Genomic DNA, 24619 nt, shown 5'->3' with positions numbered 1-24619 from the left:
CTTCTAACAGTGGAATGCAAGTCCCAAAAATGTAAAGCTGAGATAACACAATCTTAGATTCATGTCTTAACATGGTAATATCTGGAATATTTACACAAACTGCATGGTACAATTGGAATACATTACATTGATATACAATAGAATTTATTTTGGACTATGGCCTCTATATCACAAAATTGTCTATTGACAACATAATTATTGTCATTTTACAAACAAATACATTATAGATGTTTCCTATTTATACTTCAAATGGTTGCACAATACAGTCTAACTTTTAAGATATTACAACTCTCTCTCCTACACGAAATAAATATTCAAAAGATTTACAAAAAGATTAAATTCAGTCTTTGGGAATATATGCCACGAAAATACTCTTAAGTTTAACTTGTATTTACAATTTATTCACATCTCTATATACCAGTATACCACTGGGAGATACAGACAACCTTGAGTAGTAAGATTTCCTCTTATTCCATTAAGCCTGGTAGAAATTCCACTTGTAATCCAAGTTACTTTAGTAAATGTATTGTACAGTACTATAACTCAAGAATTTACTGCTTAAAGATCTTCTTATTTGGTATATAAGGGGCTTTGCATCACAAAACTGCATAAATCATCTGAAAAATTACCATCGCCGACATAATTGATGGTAACTGATGCTCTACTTCCAGTTGCACAATCAGTTGTGCTTTTCAATTTATTACAGTAACACTCAGTGAAAAGTCTGCATTTTAATGCATATACTTAAATACTCTAAATATAAATGCAGGCAACATAAAATGTTAACATCTAAAGAGAGATTTCTTTACAATTTAAATGTAAGATCAAATAACTGAAACATCTGCTCCTGAGACTGCTGCCTTTTCCTAATCATTAAGTACATACTGAACTGGCAATCCCATAAACATAGAAGGCAAAAGAAAATACATTATCACACTGATTTCCTTTATAAAATTAAAGCTCTCATACATGTCCAAAGCATTCCATTCCTAATATTCACTACTATCCAGTACCATGCATTATGTACATTTAAAAAAAAATGGGTGAATCAAAGACAGCATTAAGGCATATTATTTTGTTTAGCTCATTGCCAAAGCTAACATTTGGCATTAAACATGAATACCTAAAAGACTTTTTTTGAGAAATATTCTATCTTAAATAGTTACCGACATGACAGGTTTAAGGAGTTACCAACATGACAAGTTTAAGGAATGATACCAAAATGCTTTGCTCAGTATCTCAAAAACAACAGAATGCATCCTGCTGACTTGCAGTTCATAAGCACGTTACATGTAGTACTTAAAAGTGTAATAAAAATATGTTCAAAATAATTTTCATAACATATAATGATACCACACCTACATGTCAACATAAATACTGGAAAAAGCAAAGGTTATTAAAAATAAATTGCAGAATCCTACACCAAAATCAAGAAATATCACAACATTTAATAATAATTACTAATGACTGCATTGAAACCTCACATACAAGTTGCACTTAACAGAACTACTTTCACTTAAAAGATTAAGTATCTATAGCTCTAACTCACTGAGCATCTAACACCTTGTGTTTCTGAGAGTAAAACTAACGACAGATGATTCCTCCTTGTGAGAAAAAGGAAACCTAAAGAGGCAGCACAAGGTTATATTTACATGATATTGAAAATAATTTCTCCAGGACTTTCCTTTATAATTAGTAAGTTGTAAATTTCTCTTCTAGCTCCTCTTAATGAATAAAATTAAATCCAAAGCCTCCAATGCCATTTTGTTGAACTCAATATTAAACAGAATTCTCAATACAAAAAAAAAAAAACACGCAGGAAAAGTAAACATAATGCGACTAGGTTATTCCTATGAAATTAAATATTCATAAAGACTACTTCAATTAATACCATTAAAATGAATCTTCAATAAACTCTTCAAACTAGAATATCTTCATCATGCAGACCCACAGAAATTAGACTCCAAAAGCAGCAGAGGAACCACTGGGCACCACAACAAAAATACTGTAAACTAAATTATGCAGAATTACATAAGTTAAAAAATCTCAAAGTCACAGCTGAGATGACCAAAAGTAGTTTATCATGTCCTCACAAGAAGATAAATTCCTGGGACAGCAGTCATATAGAAATGAGATCCTTTTCATCTAAAATCATCCTGAAATGCTCTGCTGTATTGAGTTATATATGCATAGGTTATTTGTAGAAATGCCTTATTATAGTAAATATAATGAAATATCACATTCATTTCAAAACTGTCATCAAATGCTTGGAAACAAAACTACAGTAGCTCATACAAAAACCTTACAAAAGTTAACCTGGTTTAACAGTGACGACAAAGAATAGATAATGTAAAAGTTTTTACAATGCAATCTATAACAGAAAATTTTTGGTTATATACTTGCAATGGTTTCATAGCTGTTTACACTTATCATTAAAGTATACTTCTGACTTTTATAGATATATAATATAACATAAGTGTTTAAGAACAGAATACCCTGAAATAAAAAGTTGTGAACTGTGACGTCAAAAGAGAAGAATCTATGGCAAATTAATGCACATCTTTCGTATTGAGTGTGTGAAAGAACAAAGTGCAGGAATCAAGGCAAAATAGTGCAGTCAAAAAGTACAATGACAAAGGCTCATTTTCTCTTGTCCTTGCACTGTGTGTCTGTATAAGTTTGCTTTCATTCTTGTGCTTTTTTCTTTTTTCCTTGCATGCTCTTACATTCTCTATTTTGTATTGAATAAAAGGAAGCATTATAAGAGTAAAGGAAGGACACCAATATTCAGAGCTAGTACAAAGAAAGAGAGAGAAATAAAAGTTTACTCCACTTATCTTAAGGTTAACACTAGAACAACCAATAATAAAATTAATAAATGATTACCTGACATCATCTGCCAATAACACTTTTAAGATACTGGTACTACTGTATACAGTGCTAAGAAAAGTATCATAAACAAGCTGGCCTGTTACTGTATATCTACCCAAAAAAAGAAATACATGGTAGTTCACTGTAATTACATTATATCAATTCTATCAGATTTTTATTGAAAGAAATTAATTCATAACTGTTTATCTTCTATATACTTACCAATCTATATTATATATAATATATATATATACTATCTTCCTACTGCATGTCTTACATAACAGGATTATATAAACCTATACAAAATCCTTCAGTATTTCAAAAAGCAATACACTATTATCACACAGAAACAGACTTAGATTCAAAGAATTATGCCACTCTAAAGTATTAAATTACTTTGGAAGCATAATGGTGCACCCAGGAATTCATGACCCATTTTGGTGGTTAAAAAAAATTTGCTGATGGAAGAACATGGTCAACACAATAAATATTCATTTTCACTTTGAAGGTACTATAACCTTTTAATCACTTGCCAAAATAATCATCACACAGGAAAGTCCAAAATATCTGTTGACTTATGACTCTCATGTACTTAGGATTTTTAAATGATGACTAGGATTACTATCTTTCAAGTGGAGCTACTGCACATACAAATCAAGATGATCAAATCAAACTTGAAATGATCAGTGCTAATAGCAGTCTATTTACCTATGATAATCTATAAAAACTACTCCATCGCTCAACTCCCACTACACTTGAGAAGAGCAACTTTACTATGCCTCTTTGTATGCTGACCATATTGTAGGAGATTTCATAAGCATCACATTCAACTTTATGGAGAGCAAGGTACTGTACTATAAGAGTATTGTAAAAAAAAAAAAAAAAAAAAACACCATTAACATCAGCAATTCTTCACATAGGACTTTCAGTGCTCCTTGAGCTTAAATAGAAAGTACTTAAAATTTCCTTGCTATATTTCTTGCAATCATTAACTGAAACTTCCCTAAATATCTCAGGAATTAATGTAGCTGAAAACCCACAAATAACACCCATGTTTTTTGGTCTTGAAGCTGATTACTGTTAAGGTTATTCCTAATTTTTTCTGAATAAGTTATTGAAGAAATACCACCACAAGCTTTTCAAACATTTGACATGAAAGCATGATCTCTTACTTCAAAGAATCACAGGATGAGACTTAATTGTACGATATCTGACTGACGCTTGGTTAAAGCTTATTAGTGTCTATTTCATTACTATTCAGTATGTATTAAGTGTTGATTTACTGTGCTAAAATGTACAATATTGAAATTTATTTTATTACAGTATATTACACGGCAATAATATTAATCATATTAAAAACATTCAAATAATAGCTTCTCAGTGTTTTTAGACATGGACAGCATTACCCTTCTTCCTGCCTCAACATATTTTATTGCTAGATGTTAGATATAATTCATAAATTTGCAGAACATCTGACTATATGAATTATTACTTTTTTCATAAATGGCAAAAGCTGTTCAAGGTATTTATTTAGTAAGATAGGGGCAATACGGGGCAATACAAAAAATGTACATTCTTCTGAAAGTATGATTGCTGGATGATGAAATGAAAAGTTCTGAGCTTCGACAATCTAGCCATAGGCTTACCTTATGTCTCCAATGACTCAAAACATCCTGTTATAATTGTTTAAGAGATGGCTCTCATGCAGCTGAATTTGAAAGTACTTTCTTTACCATTAAACCTTGGATGGTTTTGTTTCCAGACACCATGATGAAAGGCTCTAGTAAGGCAGTCTGCCTGCATGGAAATTACATCATTAGTTTAGACAAAAATCAGTATTCAAAGAAAAATGCGTCCCAATGTTTTTATAACACAAAACAAGACTTTTATACAAGCCCATCAATAATCTTATATTAATTTTCTCTGTGCATTATTATTATTATTTGGTAGTTTAAACATAGCACTGAGCTAATTTATTTAGCTGTGTCTTCATGCAGTCAAGTCAGTCATATCATTGTGTCCCAACCAAGATCCTAATGCCCTGACTACACATTGCCAGTTTCTTGTACTTAGGACTGGGTCTACACTTTGACGTTTCTGTGATTATCCTGCTTTATCATCTTTATGAGGGGTTCATTTTAGTATATTGTAATTTGGTTTACTTTTGTGGAATGTTTACCCTAATTGGCAGTAGTGTTGACATGGGCAAGAGAAAAGTTAACACAACATTAGTGCCTAGCTGACCTCAAAACGTTAACCTTTACGAGGTTAAGACATAGAATTGCACTATCTTCATTACTTTCTGCTTAAATTCTTATCTGGTGTAGATCTTCATTTACGTGATTTTCCATGATTTTTCTTTTTAACTTTCTCTTGGTCTTGTTAAGTGCTCTTAACCCCTTATCATCATCACCATCTCCGTGTTTGAAAACTATATTTAGACAGGGCCATGACAATAACAAGAAAGAATAAATATATTCAAAATTAACAATTAGGCAAGCCAAAGAATGTTTTGGAAACATTCATCTCATCATTTTCTTTTTACTGTTACCATGAAGATTAACTTTACTTGTACTTTTCTTTCCCATAAAAGAAAAAATAGCACCTCGGAGAAACAATTCAGTGGCTATAGGCTCCCTACATTATTATTACAGTATTATTATTTTCCATTTTCTAAACTACTTAAAAAGATATGAATTTAAAGCTAAATACAATTTACTACTACTATACAGTAACCTCCAATATTTGGTATCCCACAAGTCTTTTAAATAATTTCTACACCTAACATTAGACAGACAATCTGGCCAAGGCATGATTCCTTTTCAAAAGTAATTACCATTATCTATTGCCCCATTATTGGATTATGGAAGAATAATGAAGGGTTTAAAATAGTCTGCAAAAAATTCTGTACAAACAAAACCTGCAGTCATTTAGGAATTATCGGTAGACACTTATCAGTTTTATGATAATATATCACATCAAAAGATGCATATGCAGTTGCCCTTCCCAGTGCTTAATAATAATGCCATACCTAAGTTGAAGGAATAAAATGTAATGTGTACTAAAATGACTTAAACAATACTGAAAATGAAATAACAAAAATGACTTCAGAAAAAATTGGAAACTAAGCTCTTAGAACAGTCTATTCATATGTTCACGTGAAAGCCGGTAATCTTTTTCATATTTATTAGAATCAGAATGTTTAAATAACCTTTCTTCCAAGCCATCAAACCTTTAGTGGCATGGTAATAAAAAAATTTTTACTTGCTGCTCACTTATTTTGTTTCTAACAATATGTACTATCCTCTCCTAGCCTTTGTATAAAAGAAAATCAGTCTTGAAATCCAAATATTTTGGTACATAAGCAAGCATTCTGTTGAAGAACCCAATACACACAAAACTTTTCATCCATACACGATATCTGCAAGAAAAAATTTTTTTTCTGAGTTGAAAATAAATAATCTCATATACAGTAAAGGTGGCTACAAAAACATTTCTGTAATGCACATTAGTACATACAATGCTAGGTAGCTATCTAAACCTACAAAAAAGCAAGATGCCATACAATCCATAGTCTGAACTTTGTTAGCAAAATGGACAAAATCTGGGCAATGAACTAATCTTGTATGTATAATGTGGTTTGCCTAAAACTTTATCTTTTGACATTAAACTGGCAGAGCAGAGACTTTTTCTCTTCAGCACTATGCAAAACTAGTCTTTCTCCAAGTAGAATATTTCCTTGTCTCTTTAATCTCCCTTGCATCAATTACCTGTCTATGTATCAATCCATTTCATTAAGATCTATATGCTTAAGAATCCACTACATCTAACTCTGGAAGTATTTATATAGGTGTAATTCACAATTAACATGAAGGTCAACTGTAAATTCTTTCCCACTGACAAAAAGAACTACATATGCAGTACTGGATATCAATATTTTAGGCTGGTTTTCTATCCTACCATGCCTTTATTGTTAAGACATGACAATACAATTTTGGACAAGTTTATACTACATGCAGGTTTACTGCTTTTATAATCTTTCTCCCAATGCCCCCAGTTTTTCATTTTGTGACCACCTAATTTCTTATTTTGTTGCTGCCTTACAAGTATAATTTAGTTTACATGATACAAAATTCTTTTGTTTAGTGAACTGCCATTATATTTAAAACTGTTCTTAACAAAATTTCAATGTAAAAAAAATAACTTCAGCCTGTACAGTATTGTGAATTTGATCAAATACAGTGGAAAAATAATTTTGAAAGGGGAAAGATTGTTGGAAACAATAAATGCTTCAAGTCACAGACATAGTAATTTGAGCATGTGTTCAGTTAACCTTTACGTCAACAATAAATTTGTAATTCAAAGGACATTAAAATTCAAGGGAATGAAATTTCTTTGATCCTACATGATAAATTAGTATGTCAAAGACTCAATTAGAATCGGGTGAGGGAGGGTGTATTAACTGAAGTATTTCACAATTTATAGCTGTAAAATCTCTCTCTCTCTCTTACTTGAACATTATCAAAATTAGTTTATTTCTGATTTATTTACCAATCCCTCCTCTCAGAGGATATTTTCTCTTTGGAAAACAATCCCCAATCACACCACAAAGGTCAACATCCAAGTAAATTTAAACACAATTGCACTGCCTAATAATTTGTCAAGTGTTTTGTGAAGTTAATGTCCTTAATTATGCTTTACAAAACAATTTTCCTTAGTTTCCTTCATCCTTCTGTTTATCAATGTATGAAGGATATAAGAGGGATTTGGACAGCTGAATGAAGTGTTTAAATAACTTGACATAGACATTTAAGGTACATCTATGCCAAATTATTCAAACACATATGACTAAGATTTGTAGTGCTTTTGGTGCTATAGTCATTGTCTTTGCTCATTTTTTTCTAACACTCCCCTAAAATAGCAATAGTAGTGAGTAATTAATCATAAGCACTGAACAGTACATTTCTTGAAAAAATGAGCTTTGCTATCTGAAACCAAAATGTATTCAAGATATTTTTTAGCTTGATATAAAGCAATTTTATGTAATGAGTGAAAATCTGTGATGTAAATTTTTTTACAGCCAACTTTAGTGTATATATATATATATATTATATACAGTTGAACTTCTCAACACTGGCATGCTGTAGTCCGGGAACTCCCATGGTTCGGCTCGATTTTGAATCAGCTGCCATTAGTTCATTGAGCGGCCTTGAGGGCGGCGCCACGAATTTATAACTTTCCATAGTGGCCGACACCAGAAATTTACCTTCTTTTGTTTATATTTTTACTTTCATCTCACTTGTACTGCACTATATACACCCTTTTCTATTGTCTAGCCAGAAAATTATATTAATAAACGTTATCTTTGTGCATCCATCTCATTTACAGTTTTTACATTTACAGTTTGGAAGCAACAACAGTACAGTACGTACATATCATTATTTTGGTTTAAGACTATTTTAGTCTTAGCATTGCTTTAAAGAATAAAACCTTGTTTAATAGAATTAATGACTGATTTATTTCCCATTTCAAGCTTTGTATACCTTTGGTGTTTATGATCCCGAATTGACTACCGTTAGCGAATGTTTAGTGTTCATTTTCCTCAACAGATGGTGTGCTTTGTTTACATTTTTGACAGTTAAGTGTCAAATTCACAAAGGGATTGCCAAAATTCATTACTGGTGTCATCTCATTACCCTCTAAAATCAATATAAATGACCAACAAACTAATAGCAATAATTATGAAAATCTTGAATTTAGATGAAATTCACTGATAATATTCTGCAGATTCCGAGAAAAGTTCATTTGTTGACTTACGGTTTGGCCAACTCGGGAATGTAGGCTAAATGTGTTAGATAAAGTACACTAAGAAAAGTCCAAAGACATACGAGTTACAAAATGATAAAAGTGAAAATATATGGGTAATACAGTACACATAAAAACTGGTGTTAATTTAGCCAAGTAGCAGGCTAAGTTGGCAACTAGGCTATTTGTATGTGGAATTAGCTTGCAAGACTATGATTGCTTAGGGGCTTCATTTTTTACGGGTGTATTCTATTTTTCCGAGATTATTTGTGGTCCAGCAATGGCCTGGTCCCAAGGTTCCAGGATTCAAGAGGTTGGACTGTATATACCATATGTATATATATATATATATATAATTATATATCTAAAAAATAATAGGAGCCCATAAAAATGCCAAAAGGTAGAAAGTTATTGCTATATTTCAGAGACTAAACTGTCTTCCTCTACTGGCATGTATATACTCGCCAGTAGAGGGAGACACTTTGGTCTCTGAAATATAACAATGACTTTCTACCTTTTGGCATTTTTATGGGCTCCTATTATTGGATGGGTTCCTGTTTTAACAGAAAATATTTCATAGTCATATATATATATACATATATTTAAATATTGAGAAAAGAATTCGATAACTTTTTCAAATGGAAAATGACACTATTTTTAATTAAACAGCATGAATGGCAATTAAACACAAATTTACTACACAAAGGTCACACTGATATTGGATTTTACCATAAAAATAATCAGAAATGACCTACATCAGTAGAAATCCCAGATTCAAATATTGGTCACCCAGATTGGAGTTATATCTTATTCGACACAGTAATTTCTCTAAAAATTAGTAGTAAACTTTTGTATATTCATAATCCAAGACATCAGAGCTTTCTAATATCTTGCTGATGAAACTTACTAACAATAAATACCAAAGCACATTCAACATAACCCACACAAATAATGCTTTATATACTGTATAAGAAAGTAAAGCTCATAAGTAACCAATGGATATAAATAAAATATAAAAATTACTTAACAGCAAGGGTCTCGGCATTATTTTCTACTACCACGTTACAATGCAATGTGCTAAAGGATATTAAACTAAACATGGATGACACAGGATTCTAAAGAATTTTATGAGTCAGGTATGAGTCAGGAGCTTCAAGTTTTCTTGATATATTTCCAAAACTGTATAGCTCTTACTAAGGTCATTTCAATGCAAACATTGCTTTTAAACTACTGTAAAATAAATAGATTGCTATGGGTTGAAACAAATTATCTACACATTCACATGAAAATAATTCCTTTTTTAATCTTCCTTTCACACTAACCAATAAAAATTATTAGCCTGTATCATAAAATAGGAACTATATGGAAATAATAACCAAGTATCCATAACAGTACCAAAGTCTTCTTAACACTTTGTTTTCTTTTTGGAAAATAAGATCTATGAAAAGGGCCTCTGCACAAACAAATACTTTCAATTTAAATGAAATTAATAACTATCATTCAAAAAATGCTTACAACACTCCACTTCAAATTCATAAACAAAATTTGAAATTTAAGTGACATAAAAAATTATCATGGAAAACTTCAATTCAAATTAAATAAAAGAACAGTGCTAGCAAAATGAATGTAAATTCATAAGAAGACACTGAACTATAAAAATTTGGGAGCTAATGTCTGTAAGGTCTGATTCCTATTACCAATTTCTGTTGGTGCTAGAAAACCACATTTCAATTTGGTGGGTGAAAACAAAGAGGGTTGGTGTCCTTTTTAAATTCACATGAGTGAACCATCTTGTAAAAGAAACAGTGATTAGCTCAAGGAAACCCACCCTATGAGATGCAAATTGCTAACTTGTTCCATATGTATTAAGAAGAGCTGCATCTACAGGTTCCAGACACGAAGGGCAAGTGAAGCTTCTCATCAGCCAGTCATCAATACACTCCGTGTGATAAGTATGCATACAAGGTAAATACCTCACCCTATCACCAACTGTGAAATCTATCATACATATTACACACCTGTAAAATGAAATGTTCATTAGTGTTATCTGACAAAGATATTATATTACAGAGAAACATAACATACATTTACCAGCCTAAATGTTTAACGTACATAACGTTATTAAGAAACAATGACCCTTTTTTAATACTCCCAATATCTTCTGACACAGACTAATAGCAATCCAGGGTTACAAATGAAAATCAAAATGACAAATTTTTAGAATAATTGGTATTTTCCTAACATACAAACCCTCGGTCTTTATACATGGGATTAACTTTCTGCGCAAGCTGGAGCTGGCCATTTAACTTAAAACAAGGTGGTTATTGGTGGTTGGTTACTGACGGTAGGGGTGGAAGCCCCGCCATCCAATTGGTACGCATCCACTTTACCTTTTCACCGCGTCTCAGACGGACTGTTTATTCTCCTGCCTGCCATTCGACTTAATTCCTAATTATTCTTTTCATTTTTTAATATAATTTTTTTGAGAAATTTTCCCAATTTTGAAATAATGCAACAAGTTCTATTCTGTTACATTTTCTTTGGTTTGTCAATATGGAATGGTATTTTCCACATTCAGGACAGCTTCTACAGAGCTCATATATATAAATGTCAGTGAGAGAGAGATCTGATGACTTCATCCCCATAGGGTGCAGATTACTTAAGGGTCACCCATTTTTGTCATACAAGTTGATGAAGTACCAATTCACATATAATTACTTTCTCACTCTTCACACTTTGCTGCAGCCCACAAAAGCTGACCACCTGTGACATCCATATTTTACAGCTTAGGCAAAAAGAAGCATACTGGATTTTTAAAGAGCTGCCACTAAAATGTTCCTTCCCTTACCTAGTCCACAGATAAAATGCAAAGTGACTTGGTTGTTACTAGTGCTAAAACTGTGCAAAAGGATAAGGATAAGCTGAGAGAGAGAGAGAGAGCGCAGTTGAGGCTGTTTTCAACTTCCTCTATAACAAACATGAAACAACATCTCAGCTCCACAACCCATAGCTCTACAGTTCCTAAAGGAGGGAAAATCAAGATTCAAAGAGGGAGGAAAGGAGAAGAAGGTTACAGGGGGAACCACCACAGTAAAGCTATCCTACCATGAAGGACATTTAGATTGATGGATTATGTATTATCTGCCATCAAAAACTACCACGTCAATAACACCAAAGATTTTTTACTTTTCATCATCAGCATCAAATGTTTTATATTAGTTTTTCCTTTTATACGGATAAACATCATGATTAGCCTTTCCTATACAATAGAAACTATATGGTAATGTATACAAATATAAAATACTCAAATAAAAAATATGTAAAAGCAAAAATTTGACCAACTACATAGCACAAAGTAGACTACCTACTGCACCAAAGATACAGTCCCTATGAATACGACTAATAGGAAGTATTTTTTGGATTATTTACGTTCCAGGAAATCAGCTTCTGTAAAATAAAATTTCCATTTCTCAAAAAATTTTTGTTAGGACATAATTTCCCTCTCTATCTCTACTGGTAAGAGAGGGCAACCTCTCAGGTCCCAGAACTATAAGTATCAGGAAACAATTACAGAAAAGCTAATTTTCTCAACTACATGCAGCCAATAAAAAGTCTAACACAAGAGGTTTTAATACAATATTAGTTTTCACATATAAACTCATCCCTCATATACCCCAAGTGCATGGTCTTTGAATGCCGCCTAGACACTAAACTTCTGTCTAATAAACAGTAGTAGTAGCTACTGTGATATACATCAGTAAGAACTTCCAGTTGTCATCACTCACTGGTTTCTCATTTTTTGTATGATCCTCACAAGAAAGCAGGGCCTAGGACAAGAAAACTCATCATGGGAGTGATGGGTTATATGAAAAAATTTTGTACAGTGACTCCCCAACTTAACGGACTCCACTTACTAGAGATGCCCAAGTCCAGAAAAATTAAAATTCTGTTTCATACTAAAAAGAATACTCCAGTAATTGCACTAGACATAGCAGATGTTGAAATGAATGCAACTGATGCTTGCCTGTCTAAGCCTTATGTATAGGATTTTTTGTTTCCAGGCCTATACTTCACATCAACATGCTATCTTTTCTGCCTGTGCTTATGCAAGTCTGTGATGATTTTTGGTAATGTTGAAAAATCTAGAGTATAGTTACAAACTGTAATGAAGTTACAATGATTGTTATATTTAAATTTAGAATATATTTTTATGTAACCTCAAATCTGAGCTTGGGAAGGTCTAAGAAGTTGCAGCAAATCTGATTTTATGTGACTTTATAGACAGCTTCATGTAAAGGAAGAGAAACCTTTTATGAAGTTATTCTATACATTACCTTATTTTACCAATCTGTACTCAATTCATGTTCATCCCTAGAGGGTTGAAACCATTTAATGTCATATTTATGACATATAAATTGAAGAACATATTAATCAGGAATTCCCTCTCTAAAGAAGAATGATTGTATCAATGAGATCCCTTGCAATAACAATAAAAATGTGGGATCAAGTGGCAAGGATCTTGAAATGCAATTAAAAAAGCAAATATAACACTCAAACAAGGAATACAGCCAATAGGTTATTTCAGCACATGAATGAATGAATATAACCATGCAATTAACTGGAATAATGGAAAAGAAAACAATTACTGTAAAGACATTGTAAAACATAATTGCTGATTCACGTATTAAAAAGGAAAACTGTCAATTCATTAACAGCAGCCTAGGGATGTACAAACTGGATGAATAGCTTGTAAATATTTTCAGACAGTCAGTTTTTAAAGCGACTCAACTAGTTTTCACATTCATGTATTGCTGCCATAGAGGCTTATAACTACTTATGATTTTTCTTATATCCCTTTGAATCAACAGATTGATGAGTGTACTAAGAACACATAAGGTTTTTGCTTTGTATGAACAATTGTGACTACCAAACATACACTCATCTTCACAATGGTTTCACACTGAAAAGAACGACAAAAAGGAAACTTCTAGCTCCATGCATTTTGGAAATAAAAGTTATTACAGATGTGATAATCCATCCTTAAATAATTTGCTCAACAAAAATCAACTAATCTACTTACTCTCCACTCTTTTTAGAACCATCATATATACCACATGGCAAATGTGTTATAAGGCCCATGCGCTTTGCAATCTTCACCTGCTCCTCCTCTGTTAATTGAGATGCTGGACGACTGACAGATGGAGAAGGAAAAAACATAGGGGCTGCCTCCTGTTAAATATCAAAATAAGTATGAGATTTTTCACTTAACACAAAATTTGTACATAACGCACTCATAATCTAACAAACATTGCATTGTTTGTTTGAAATGGAATAATTAAAGCTTACTTAATATATATAACTTTCAAAAATATTTACAACAAATTATCTCATATACTTGACTAAAAGTCAAATACATGCAAACTTAACGACTTCACTATTACAAATTCTTGGGTTTGAATCCTTTGCGAGGCTGAAATATGGATATATTAATTCTAGTACAGTACTTCTACATTTACAACTTTTTACTAATTCCTCATGATGATGCATATTGTCTATTTCTACCCTCTATACACCACATCTTTCTGCGCCTTACTTGCTAGTAAACGAGCCTCCAAATGCACTGCAGCCATAAATCTCAGTATTTTATAATTAAATGTTAAAAAACAAATTTCTTTGTAAGTTCCCATACCTTATACATAAAACTTAAATTTTTGCTGCTTACTAATATCATAATCTTACTTACCAGTCTAGTCCCCAATAGATTTCAGGCATTGAAAATCCTGATCTATATATTTGGAAATCTTATACATCTCTGTCATGTACATGTTCATTATCTTCATTTAGCAGATCTTCAAAATATTTCATCCACTGACTTATTCCTCTCTTCAATTTCTCAACTTTAATATTTTTTATTCAATTTCTCCATTGTCATATTTCATATACTTTGCCCTTTTCACAAGTTTTCCATCTTTCTTCATCCCCTTTGCCAGTCAATACTGTCTTTTCAAATTTAATTTCCCCATTCTCACATTTTATATCTTTGCCATTTTCACAGTTTTTCCAACTTTCTTCATAAATTTTTCTAGTTAGTACTTGTAACTTTCTTGTTATTTTCAGCGATACTACTATTTCCAACTACGAGTATGTAAAAATCAAAGATTGATAAATGCAAATGTGGCCTCCACTTCCTAGCAGAATGGTACACAGCGAATACAGATTTGGTTGAAAGATCCAGTTACAGTTATTTCATGAAGCATAATGTAAGTGTTCTACTTATGGAATATCTAGATTTGTTAGTTCCTCTGATGATGTGAGGGTAAGCATGTGTGCCAGCTAGCAGTATTGGTCTGATTTGAAATAAAATAGATTACGGCAGTCCCCGGTTATGGGCAGGCTCGGTTATCGGAGATCCGGTTTTACGGGGGTTGTCTAGTGACAAAAATTGGCAATTTTCGGAGCCGAAAATCGCTGATTTCCGCTTATCTGCGCCGATAATTGGGTACTGGCGCCAATACATACCTAACAGAGGTGCCGAAATCCGGTTATTGGCACCGATTTTCGGTTATCAGCACCAACAAGTGCCGAAAACCACTGATTTTCGATTATCGGCGACTTTCGCTTATCGTCACACCGTTGAAATGGAACCCCTGCCAATAACCGGGTAGATGAACGTGCCCTCAAGAACATCATCGAGGATAATGCTTCCCTGTTGACCCCCATAAGAATATTCATCTGGTCACTTATCATAAGAGCAAAAAGACAAGCAGCCTGGTGATGTGTAACAATCCAGCCCCCCATCAGCAGGAACCCTTGAAGAAAACCAACGTTGTATACCGGTACTCATGCCCCATCCAAGGATACCTTGGTTCTTACATCGGTATGACCACCATGCATTTCTCCAAGAGGATTTCCTGCCACACCCAAGAGGGAGCCATCTTTAACCATGCCTGGACTGCCCATAACCAGAGAATTGCAAGAAAAGATATAATCATAAATATGGAAATAATTGACCAAACTACAGACCACCGCCGCCTGTGCCTCTTGGAAGCATTGCACGTTGGGAAGGAGAAACCAACCTCAACATCATGCAGGAAACCTTTCCCCTCCCCACGGCTGCCAAGAGACCTGCACCGAACAACCCCCGTAGCGAACGAGCCAATCAAAATTCCGCATCTAAGGATCGAAACTCTCCTTTTCATCCCTAGCACTGCAATGCCGCTCGCACGGCCTGAGACGACCTGCCCTGGGCAGCCAATCATAATTCAGCACCGATCAAGACACCCCTCTAAATACTGACCCAAGCGCCTTGTTTCTCCTGGTCTTTCTCAGCCACGTCCAGAGGATGACCAACGAGATGGTCAAAACATGTCGACGGTACCACAACCTGAAGTAGAAGAACCTGAATCCAGACCACAAGGGATTCCACAGATTTTTTTATTGAATATTTCAATAAAAGACTTCCCGCATTCCACACACTACCCTTTTTCCAATATGAATATTGGCCAGTTGCTGACCAACATCGCTGAGCCTGAAAAGCGAATTACAAGGAAAATGGAAAAGATCCTGTATAAGATAAATTTGCATAATACAGCCATCCTTTTCAGTAAGACCTGCTTAAGAGAGGGTCTATTTTCTTATTAAAAATAATAATAATACTAATAATAATAATAATAATAATAATAATACAGTAATATCATCATCATCATTATTATTAATAATAAAAAAAGATCTGTCTGCTGCAGTGGTCAGTTACTTTGGCAAGAAAATCTCTGAAAATAGCTTCATGGAATAAGCAGAATGTTTTTGATTGATAAGCTCTCTTTTTCTATGCCTGGGATGGTCACAACATATTTCCCATGACAAGATTTGATGCTTGTTTTTATCAACATCTTGCCACCTGCTTCAAATTTGAGAAAGCAACAAGGGTAAAAGCCAACATCAAAAAATGTGTGTTTGTCCCTCTTATGCATATAGCATTCATTTGCAAGATTGCCATGTTGGGAGGTGTTGGCTTATCTAGCACCAAAAGGAGCCATGCTGTTTTACAGAAGCTCCAACTTTTCTTTAATTCCAGATGCTCATACTTTCCAAGTTACCAGTTTGTTCCCAAACCAGAAACTCACTTTCTCCAGCTTGTTCACTTCAGCTCCAAAATAATTTATTCGTCAACCTGGACCAAATATGTATGTTCCTAGCTAAGATTTCCTACCTAAAAACAATGTTACACACACATAGAGAGAACATACCATAATAAAGGACACAGTAGAAGGAATAACTTTACACTCCATCAAGAAGCAATTAGGCTCAAGCACCCAAGATGGTTAAATGAAAAATCACCGGGGGCAAGACTTATAACGTTTCAAGAGCCTTGAAAGATTGGCCATAGGAGTTGATTGGAATTTTACAAGACACCACCTCCAGCCAAGTAAATTCATCAGAGGGTAACTAAACCTGCTGGAATTAGCACAGGATTATCTCATTTTGTTGGGCTCTTTCTGGGTTTGCACCAGGTAAGAAACCTTTTCCCTCCTTACCAAACCTGCAGACTACCTTAAGGTAGTTTACCATGCTGGCTACCTTTAACTGTTCCAGTAGATTACAGGTCCCAGGGATGGATCCTGTTTTAAGTAAGTACTTGGCAATCCCTTGAAGCACAAGAATTAAGATCACAATCAGCCAACAGCACATTCCTCTGGATGTGTGAGGAACTGTCAAAGTTTCCAAGACGAAGAAGATCCCATAACGAGGATTAACAAAGAATGCATGCTTGAACATATGGCAGGTGCCCACAAGATGAAAAGAACAACTTTTCAATTAATATAAGAGGATATGAGCAAGGACAGGTATAAAAAAACTGAGGTCAACACCAAACAGGTCCTCGAAAACTCAGAAGCTAATACAGTAACATATTATGATCCCAAATGATTTCCTTCAATGATATCAATCACATGAGTTTACACTTGAAATTACTCACTATTAAATAAATACAGCACAGATAATTTTTACTGTTAAAGTAAAAACTTTCACAGGGCAGTTGTGTAAGTAAAAAATGCCAGGATTAACAACAGGTTACCGATAATGAAGTAAATATGTACATTTGGTTGCAAAATATTCAAGTTAGTGATCAGAACAAAATAAGTATGCTAAATGAGTGATTGTTGAGCAAAAAAGTAACAACCATAATAATCATATGCAAATACATACCATGAAAACATAACTTCTGCAACATTTTTTATTCTTAAATTACATCAAAAGTAAAATACACCAATGAAAACAGAAATGGTAAACACTGGATGACAGAAAGGAAAAGTCCATGAGACTGACACTAATACTAATAACATTAATAATTATATACAAGTGAAGTGAATAGATAACTGGACTCAACAGAAACTTGCCTCTAAATTAAATGAAATCAGTGTATTATATACAATACATATTCTACTTTATACTGAGAAAATACATACACCTAACAATGTAGATGATAACAATGAATGGCTGCAGTTCAAAGGAAAACAAGCGTACTTTTAGGTAACTGCAGCACCTCTCTGGTGAAGAAAACAATCATCAAGGAATAATTAAGGGAAATAAAAAAGTTACTAGGAAACATAGCACTGCTCGATACTGTAGTTGGGATATCCAGCTGAAAACTGTTGATAACAAGAAGCTGTAAAAATGAAGAAAATCATGAAAAATGTATTAAAATACGAGAAGAAAATGGCAAGGAATGCACTTGCCTGACAATACAAGGAATGCAGCAACGCTTTTCTCCATGGATGCATGCCCAGCCATGTGAGATGACTCCTCTTCATTTTGTTGTGTCTGATGGACCTATTAACTGCAGGAAAGGCTAATGTAAACTGCTGGATTTGTGTTAGCATCAACTAAAAACACTCCAGTTTTCAAGTTTGGATGGTGCCCATAAGTATAATCAAAACTTTTACAAAAAAGAATCCTGAGCTAAACAGACTTGGAGGATACCTCCTTTACAAGATAAACCAAGTGAATGAATTTCTGTAATCATGAAATTTAGGCTATAAAGCAATGAGGCACTTTCAACCATTCACTACTTAATAAAGTGAGAAGAGTGAGTTGCATTGGTTGCAAAGCCAGCTAATCAAGAAGACAAGTAATAGCATATGAAAGTGAGGCTGAGAGAAAACACTACAGCTACACTATAAAGTAATAAGTAAGAACACTGAACAACTGACAACTTTAACACTGAGGAAGTAGCTCTACTCGAGGACACCGAGTATTTATAGCAAATCCTACAACTACAGTAGATAACAGCACTGCTCTTTTTACAAGCCACATACCACAAGTTAATTTGCTAGACAAACTTGCCCCTACACTTACTACACAAAAGGTGTCTTTCTTTAAACTGACCATAAAGCTCTTACACCATTTCCAAGGAGCACTAAAGCATCTGCACTGAGACATGATGGCACAATAATATCACTGAGACATGATGGCACAATAATATCTACAACTTATAAATACAGTACTACTTAACCTGACATACAGCAAAATATTACCTATTAGGTCCTAAAGAGAACACAGATTCTTACCTATAATATTTGAATTTACTATCACTGTACAAATTAAAACTTTGCACTTTAGTATGAAATTAGGAATTAAGATCATCATACAGTTATTACACAGCAAAATTAGCAAATGTACTTAAATTAAGAAACCACTCACTTGACAATGAAAAGTAGAATAGCGAGTTTCAAAACTGTGTGAAACACCCCAAAGGAGTAAAAATGCTCGGTTAAAGAGCCACTGAAAATTAAAAATCTAACTGGCTACCCCCTAACACTGATTACAGCATTAAAATAAAAATACAACAATGTGCACATCAGATGTTCAAAAATGAATATGGTAAATTTTCAAGTCTCAGTAGTGAGTTGCAGTTTTTGCAAAGCCAGCTAATCAAGAATACAAGTAATAGAATATGAAGGCGAGTCTGAGAGAAAACACTACAGTTACACTATGAAGTAATAAGTAAGAACACTGAACAAGACATATGAAAGAAAGCAGGAATGGAGGTAAAGTAAAAGGCTAAACAGTACCTGCATCTACGGGCAGAAAGGATGCTGCAAACTATCAATAATGTTAGGTGCTCTGATGGCACTGGCCCCCTACACTTACTACAAAAAAGATGGTGTCTTTCTTTAAGCTGAACGGACAACTTTAACACTGAAGAAGTAGCTCTATTCCTTGAGGACACAAGAGTGTTTACAGCACATCCTACAACTAGATAACAGCCAATGCTCTTTTTACAAGTCACATACCACAAATTAATTTGCTGGACAAACTTGCCCCTACACTTACTACACAAAAGGTGTCTTTCTTTAAACTGACCATAAAGCTCTTACACCATTTCCAGGGATCACTAAAGCATCTGCACTGAGACATGATGGCACAATAATATCTACAACTTATTAAATGCAGTACTACTTACACTGACATACAACAAAATATTACCTATTAGGCCCTAAAGAGAACACAGATTCTTACCTATAATATTTGAATTTACTATCACTGTACAAATTAAAATTTTGCACTTTAGTTAGAAATTAGAAATTAAGATCATCATAAAGTTATTACACAGCAAAATTAGCAAATGTACTTAAATCAAGAAACCACTCACTTGACAATGAAAAGTAGAACAGCGAGTTTCAAAACTGCATGAAACACTCCAAAAGAGAAAAAATACTCGGTTAAAGAGCCACTGAAAATTAAAAATCTCACTGGCTACTCCCTAACACTGATTACAGCATTAAAATAAAAACACAACAATGCACAAACAGATGTTCAAAAATGAAAATAGTAAATTTTCAAGACTGCAATAGTAACCATGAACATTTACCACCCCTATTACAGTACTCAAAAATTAAAGAAGTGTATATATATGAACACCAAAGCCAGAAATACACAAATCAGGATAATAACTGAAAAAATAAGAGAGAAAAATATAAATCCAATGAGACTAAATGAGAGCGGTCTGAAAGCATCGAATCACAGGTGCCTGAAAATGCCTACCTGACCAACTGAGAGTCATCTTTTCTGGAGTGCGTCAAAGGAGATGCTGACCATAGGATTAAGCTGCCATAAAGTAATGAGTTTGTTTAAAAAAAAATTAATATACACAGCCCAGAGGGTAAGTCAATCCCACAGTGGAAGAGCTCAATGGCTTATAAACACATCTTTTGGAGTCAGATAGAAAAATTTTCCCCCTATAGCCCCCAACTTCTAGGATACGGTAGTAACCACCAACTGAGTGAGGAATTTAATTAAAGTTGTTGAAGCTCTTTCCTATCTCATATTGGTTGGACTCTAACAGTATATATGGTCCACAGGTATCTAGTTCTATCACCTTAAGAACGAGTAACAGCAAAATATGTAAAACAAAAGGATAATTCCTAGGTATCTACCTAAATAATACCATCAAAATCCTAAAACACAGAAGCCACTTGCTTGAATTTTTGGGGGGTGGCAAACCATACTGTTATCACTGTTTGCTTCGAATCTTTGATTCACGTTCAAAATGGTGAAACTGTTTCTTAGCTTGGATCACTAATTTCCTGTAGAAACTGTCCAGATCTGCCAGAAGTAGTCAAATGACCCTAAGTTTCCAAGCTGGTCAGCTTGTTCTGATGTCAAACATTTATAGTGCCCATCTTTCAGACAGCTTGCACATACCTAGGGTATCAGTTGCAATAGTGTGCACTGAGCCAACATTGATACCTATAGTCTTGGCTATCTGTTGGATAGTAAACTGTCTGTCACCAAAAGCCGTATAATGAATAGCATTCATTTGTTTCATGGTGGCTGATGTTTCTGTATATCCTAAAAATGGTTCAACTGTATGGAAAAATGTAAAATGGGAGTCCTCGCCAAGTGTATTGTCCATGTCTTTCATCAATTTTCTTGTGGGTCGTACAACTCGTACCCTTCTTTTGCAGACACTGTCCTTGAATCAGAGTACTTTTTTTTTTTTTATTTTACAAAAACTAAGTGACTTTGAAGGGGCCACAACTACAATTTAATTAAGCAAACAAGTTCTTGTCTACAGTCATACAAGTGACTGTGGTATGAAGTGTCAAAGTGTTAGTTACAACTGTTATTTCTGTACAAGTCAAAGAACACTGTGAATGACCCATGTTCTCAAACAAATTTAAGCTCAACAAGGAAAAAATTTTAAAATGCACTACATACTAAATTACACACAAAAAAAATGCACACATCTAATAAAACTACTCCCAAAATAAAACAATACTGACTGAAGTTCAAAGACTGCAAAAGGCATATCCTATACAGCACAGTGAATAGGCAAGAATGGTTCAAAGATTTGCCCTTGCAGTTGTCAGCCACAGCTACTGGCAGTAGACCTAACTTTTAAATAGTCTGCATGGCAGCAGTTGTCCTTTAAGTATCTTTTTACATCACAAAGGACTAGTGCCATAGTGTTCTTACACCCCTACCATAGGGCTATCGATAGGCATGAATGCTGTAGCATAACCTATACAAATTGCAGAGTACATAATGAAAACAAGAAATATAATCATCATTCACCAGTACCAAAACTATGGTTAGTTATTAACAACTTGAATACATGGGATAATGGAATAAAAAGAATTTCCCAATTATTTCAGGTCATCTGGATACTAGTGAGATGGGAAAAAGTATTTAGATTGTAGCATGAGAGGAAGTACCCTTTTAACTTTCCAACTCTCTCCAGGACAGCTATTGTTTTGTTAATTTGGAATAGATTACTTTCTCTGTCAGCAGCCAAATGCATATGTAAATTATCTGGGCTTTGCATACCTTGTAGGAACTAAAAATCTTGTTGACAAGTTATCATAAAATTACTGTTTGAAAAACACAGCTTTTTCCCAAAAAACACTGTTATACAATATAGCACAAGCATCCACAAACATATGAATGGCAGATATATTCATGAACACTTTCACCACAATAACAAACAAATAAATGAACTGATAAACTTTACTTTCAAGCATCACTAGGCTTGGTATAAAAAAAATAACTTCTAGGATCCAAAACTAACACAGTACTTACCTCCCCCTGAATACAATGCAGCCACCTAAATACATTTTGTTAGGAACAGAGAATGAGTACTAGTAATCTCAACCACCAGAAACTTAAAAGGCAAATTACTCAATATACTTACACAAAAAACTATTGTTTACCTGTTTTAAGAATTATGTTAACTACTTGTTATAGGTCAAAGCTTTATATTAAGACACCAGATGTTAATTGCTTTTAACCAGAAAAGGTTCTGAAAGGTGATACAGTTGATTTTCAAAGCATAGACATGAGAGACAAATCTTTAATAAAGATGGGAAAAAAGCAAATCAACCCTGAAATAAGGTATACTGTACTCTGAGACAACAGGCATCAAGGGCAATTAATGACAGAAACTTAACATGCTCTTCTCCATAAAACAGTGTAGAGCTGAACCATCATAAATTTTCATATATAGTTAGGGCTCAAAAATTCCTAATAAGTATTCATCAATTCAGAGAATTCTCAACATAATTCCAACAATAATTATGATTAAACAGTGTAACCTAAAGTGCTAACAAAAATTCAAAATTTTGACTCTTACAGATCCAATATGTCTTCCATGAGAATCTACGGAGAAGTTGGTCAGCTGTTCCTCTGTTATGTAGAACACGCATGGCCACTTGAGAAACATAGGGTGACTGGAGTGGTGAAGATTATGGCGTATCAGGTCAACACCTGTACAATTATCCTCTTCTAAAACATCAGTCATTTCCACATCCTGCTGCACACTTGGATCACAACGCGTTATACCACATGCCACTAGAGATATTTGTTGGTTATCATGGATGAGGTAGTCTTCTATGGGTCCCACACATTCTGTTGCATAACCGACTGAATTGTCTGAGGTTAGGTCTCTGGACATTGGTAAACAACCACCGTCACCTGTCTCTTGGGTTTCACTATCGTCAATATTTACTCCAAGTGGCGCAGCACTTTCTGGAATGTTAGCATCAGCCATTTCCTGACTTGCTGACCTGCTGCCTGTGCCATCGTCAGCACTTGAACCTACACCATCTGCATCTCCCCCACTAAGGTCAATTCTGTCATTATTACATAAACCAGATTGTTCTTCACTCACTACAGAATCTCCAACACAACTGGCATCATCATGATTCATCATGTCAACCTCCTCACTGATAGAAGAAGCAACATTACACTCTGCCATATCACTGTCCACAACCATTTTACTGTGGACCCCTCTAGTTGTATCACAAAGGTCAGGTAAACAAGAAGTGCTGCTGACAGCAGCACTTTCTCTCAGCATTTCATTCATACTGTCTTGAGGTTCGGTTGTTGGGACAGAAGCAGCTATGCCCCATGCCCCTAATTCTTCTTCATCTACTGAGTCCTCACAAACACCTTCAATTTGTGACAGATTTGTAACAAATTTTGTATCACAGACAGCTTGAGCTATGGCATCTTCTGCAGCTTCATCACTGGACCTGCTGCTTGGTCTCTGCTGAGAGGCATCACAGTGCAGCAAGCCCTTGTCGTTACATATATCTGGAGGCGGCATTACATCATCACCCCTCTCCCCTTGCGTTTCCTGTGTACCACACATTCCAAAATTAGCTTTGGCCGGAATCTGGAAGTTTTCCTTTTGCACATCTGCCATATGGACCAAATTCTTGGATCCCAAATAATCTGCTGAGCAGCCTAAGGTTTCAGTTAGGGATGCAGGAGTAGATGCAGACTCCACTGGAGATGAGGTTGATGGCAACATCTCCCATCCACTTGTGACACAAAGAATGGCATATGTTTACAATGATCACTTAACCTCAAAAACAATGAAAGCATCAAAAGACCAGAGAGGAAACCATTGTCCTAAAATCTTATGTCTTTTTTAAATGACAAT

At 34.4% G+C, this 24619-nt stretch overlaps 1 protein-coding gene across 2 annotated transcripts; it reads right to left on the bottom strand.

Moving 5' to 3' along the window:
- Positions 1-4532: 4532 nt before the first annotated feature.
- Positions 4533-24619, bottom strand: LOC136835459 (uncharacterized). 2 transcript variants are annotated; one of them, XM_067099008.1, is made up of 4 exons: positions 23306-24619; positions 13757-13905; positions 10505-10694; positions 4533-4668 (listed from the first exon to the last, which is right to left on the bottom strand). In XM_067099008.1, the coding sequence occupies exons 1-3, from the start codon at positions 24485-24487 to the stop codon at positions 10523-10525; spliced, it is 1503 nt and encodes a 500-aa protein (XP_066955109.1). In that variant the 5' UTR covers positions 24488-24619; the 3' UTR covers positions 4533-4668; positions 10505-10522. The 2 variants fall into 2 exon arrangements, with proteins under 2 accessions (XP_066955109.1, XP_066955108.1); XM_067099007.1 differs by lacking the exon at positions 4533-4668 and adding an exon at positions 5225-6292.

This window comes from Macrobrachium rosenbergii, chromosome 55, assembly GCF_040412425.1.
Source record: "Macrobrachium rosenbergii isolate ZJJX-2024 chromosome 55, ASM4041242v1, whole genome shotgun sequence".
NCBI lineage: Eukaryota > Metazoa > Arthropoda > Malacostraca > Decapoda > Palaemonidae > Macrobrachium > Macrobrachium rosenbergii.
The sequence above is the reverse complement of the archived record's forward strand: the minus strand, read 5'-3'. Positions and strand labels throughout refer to the sequence as shown.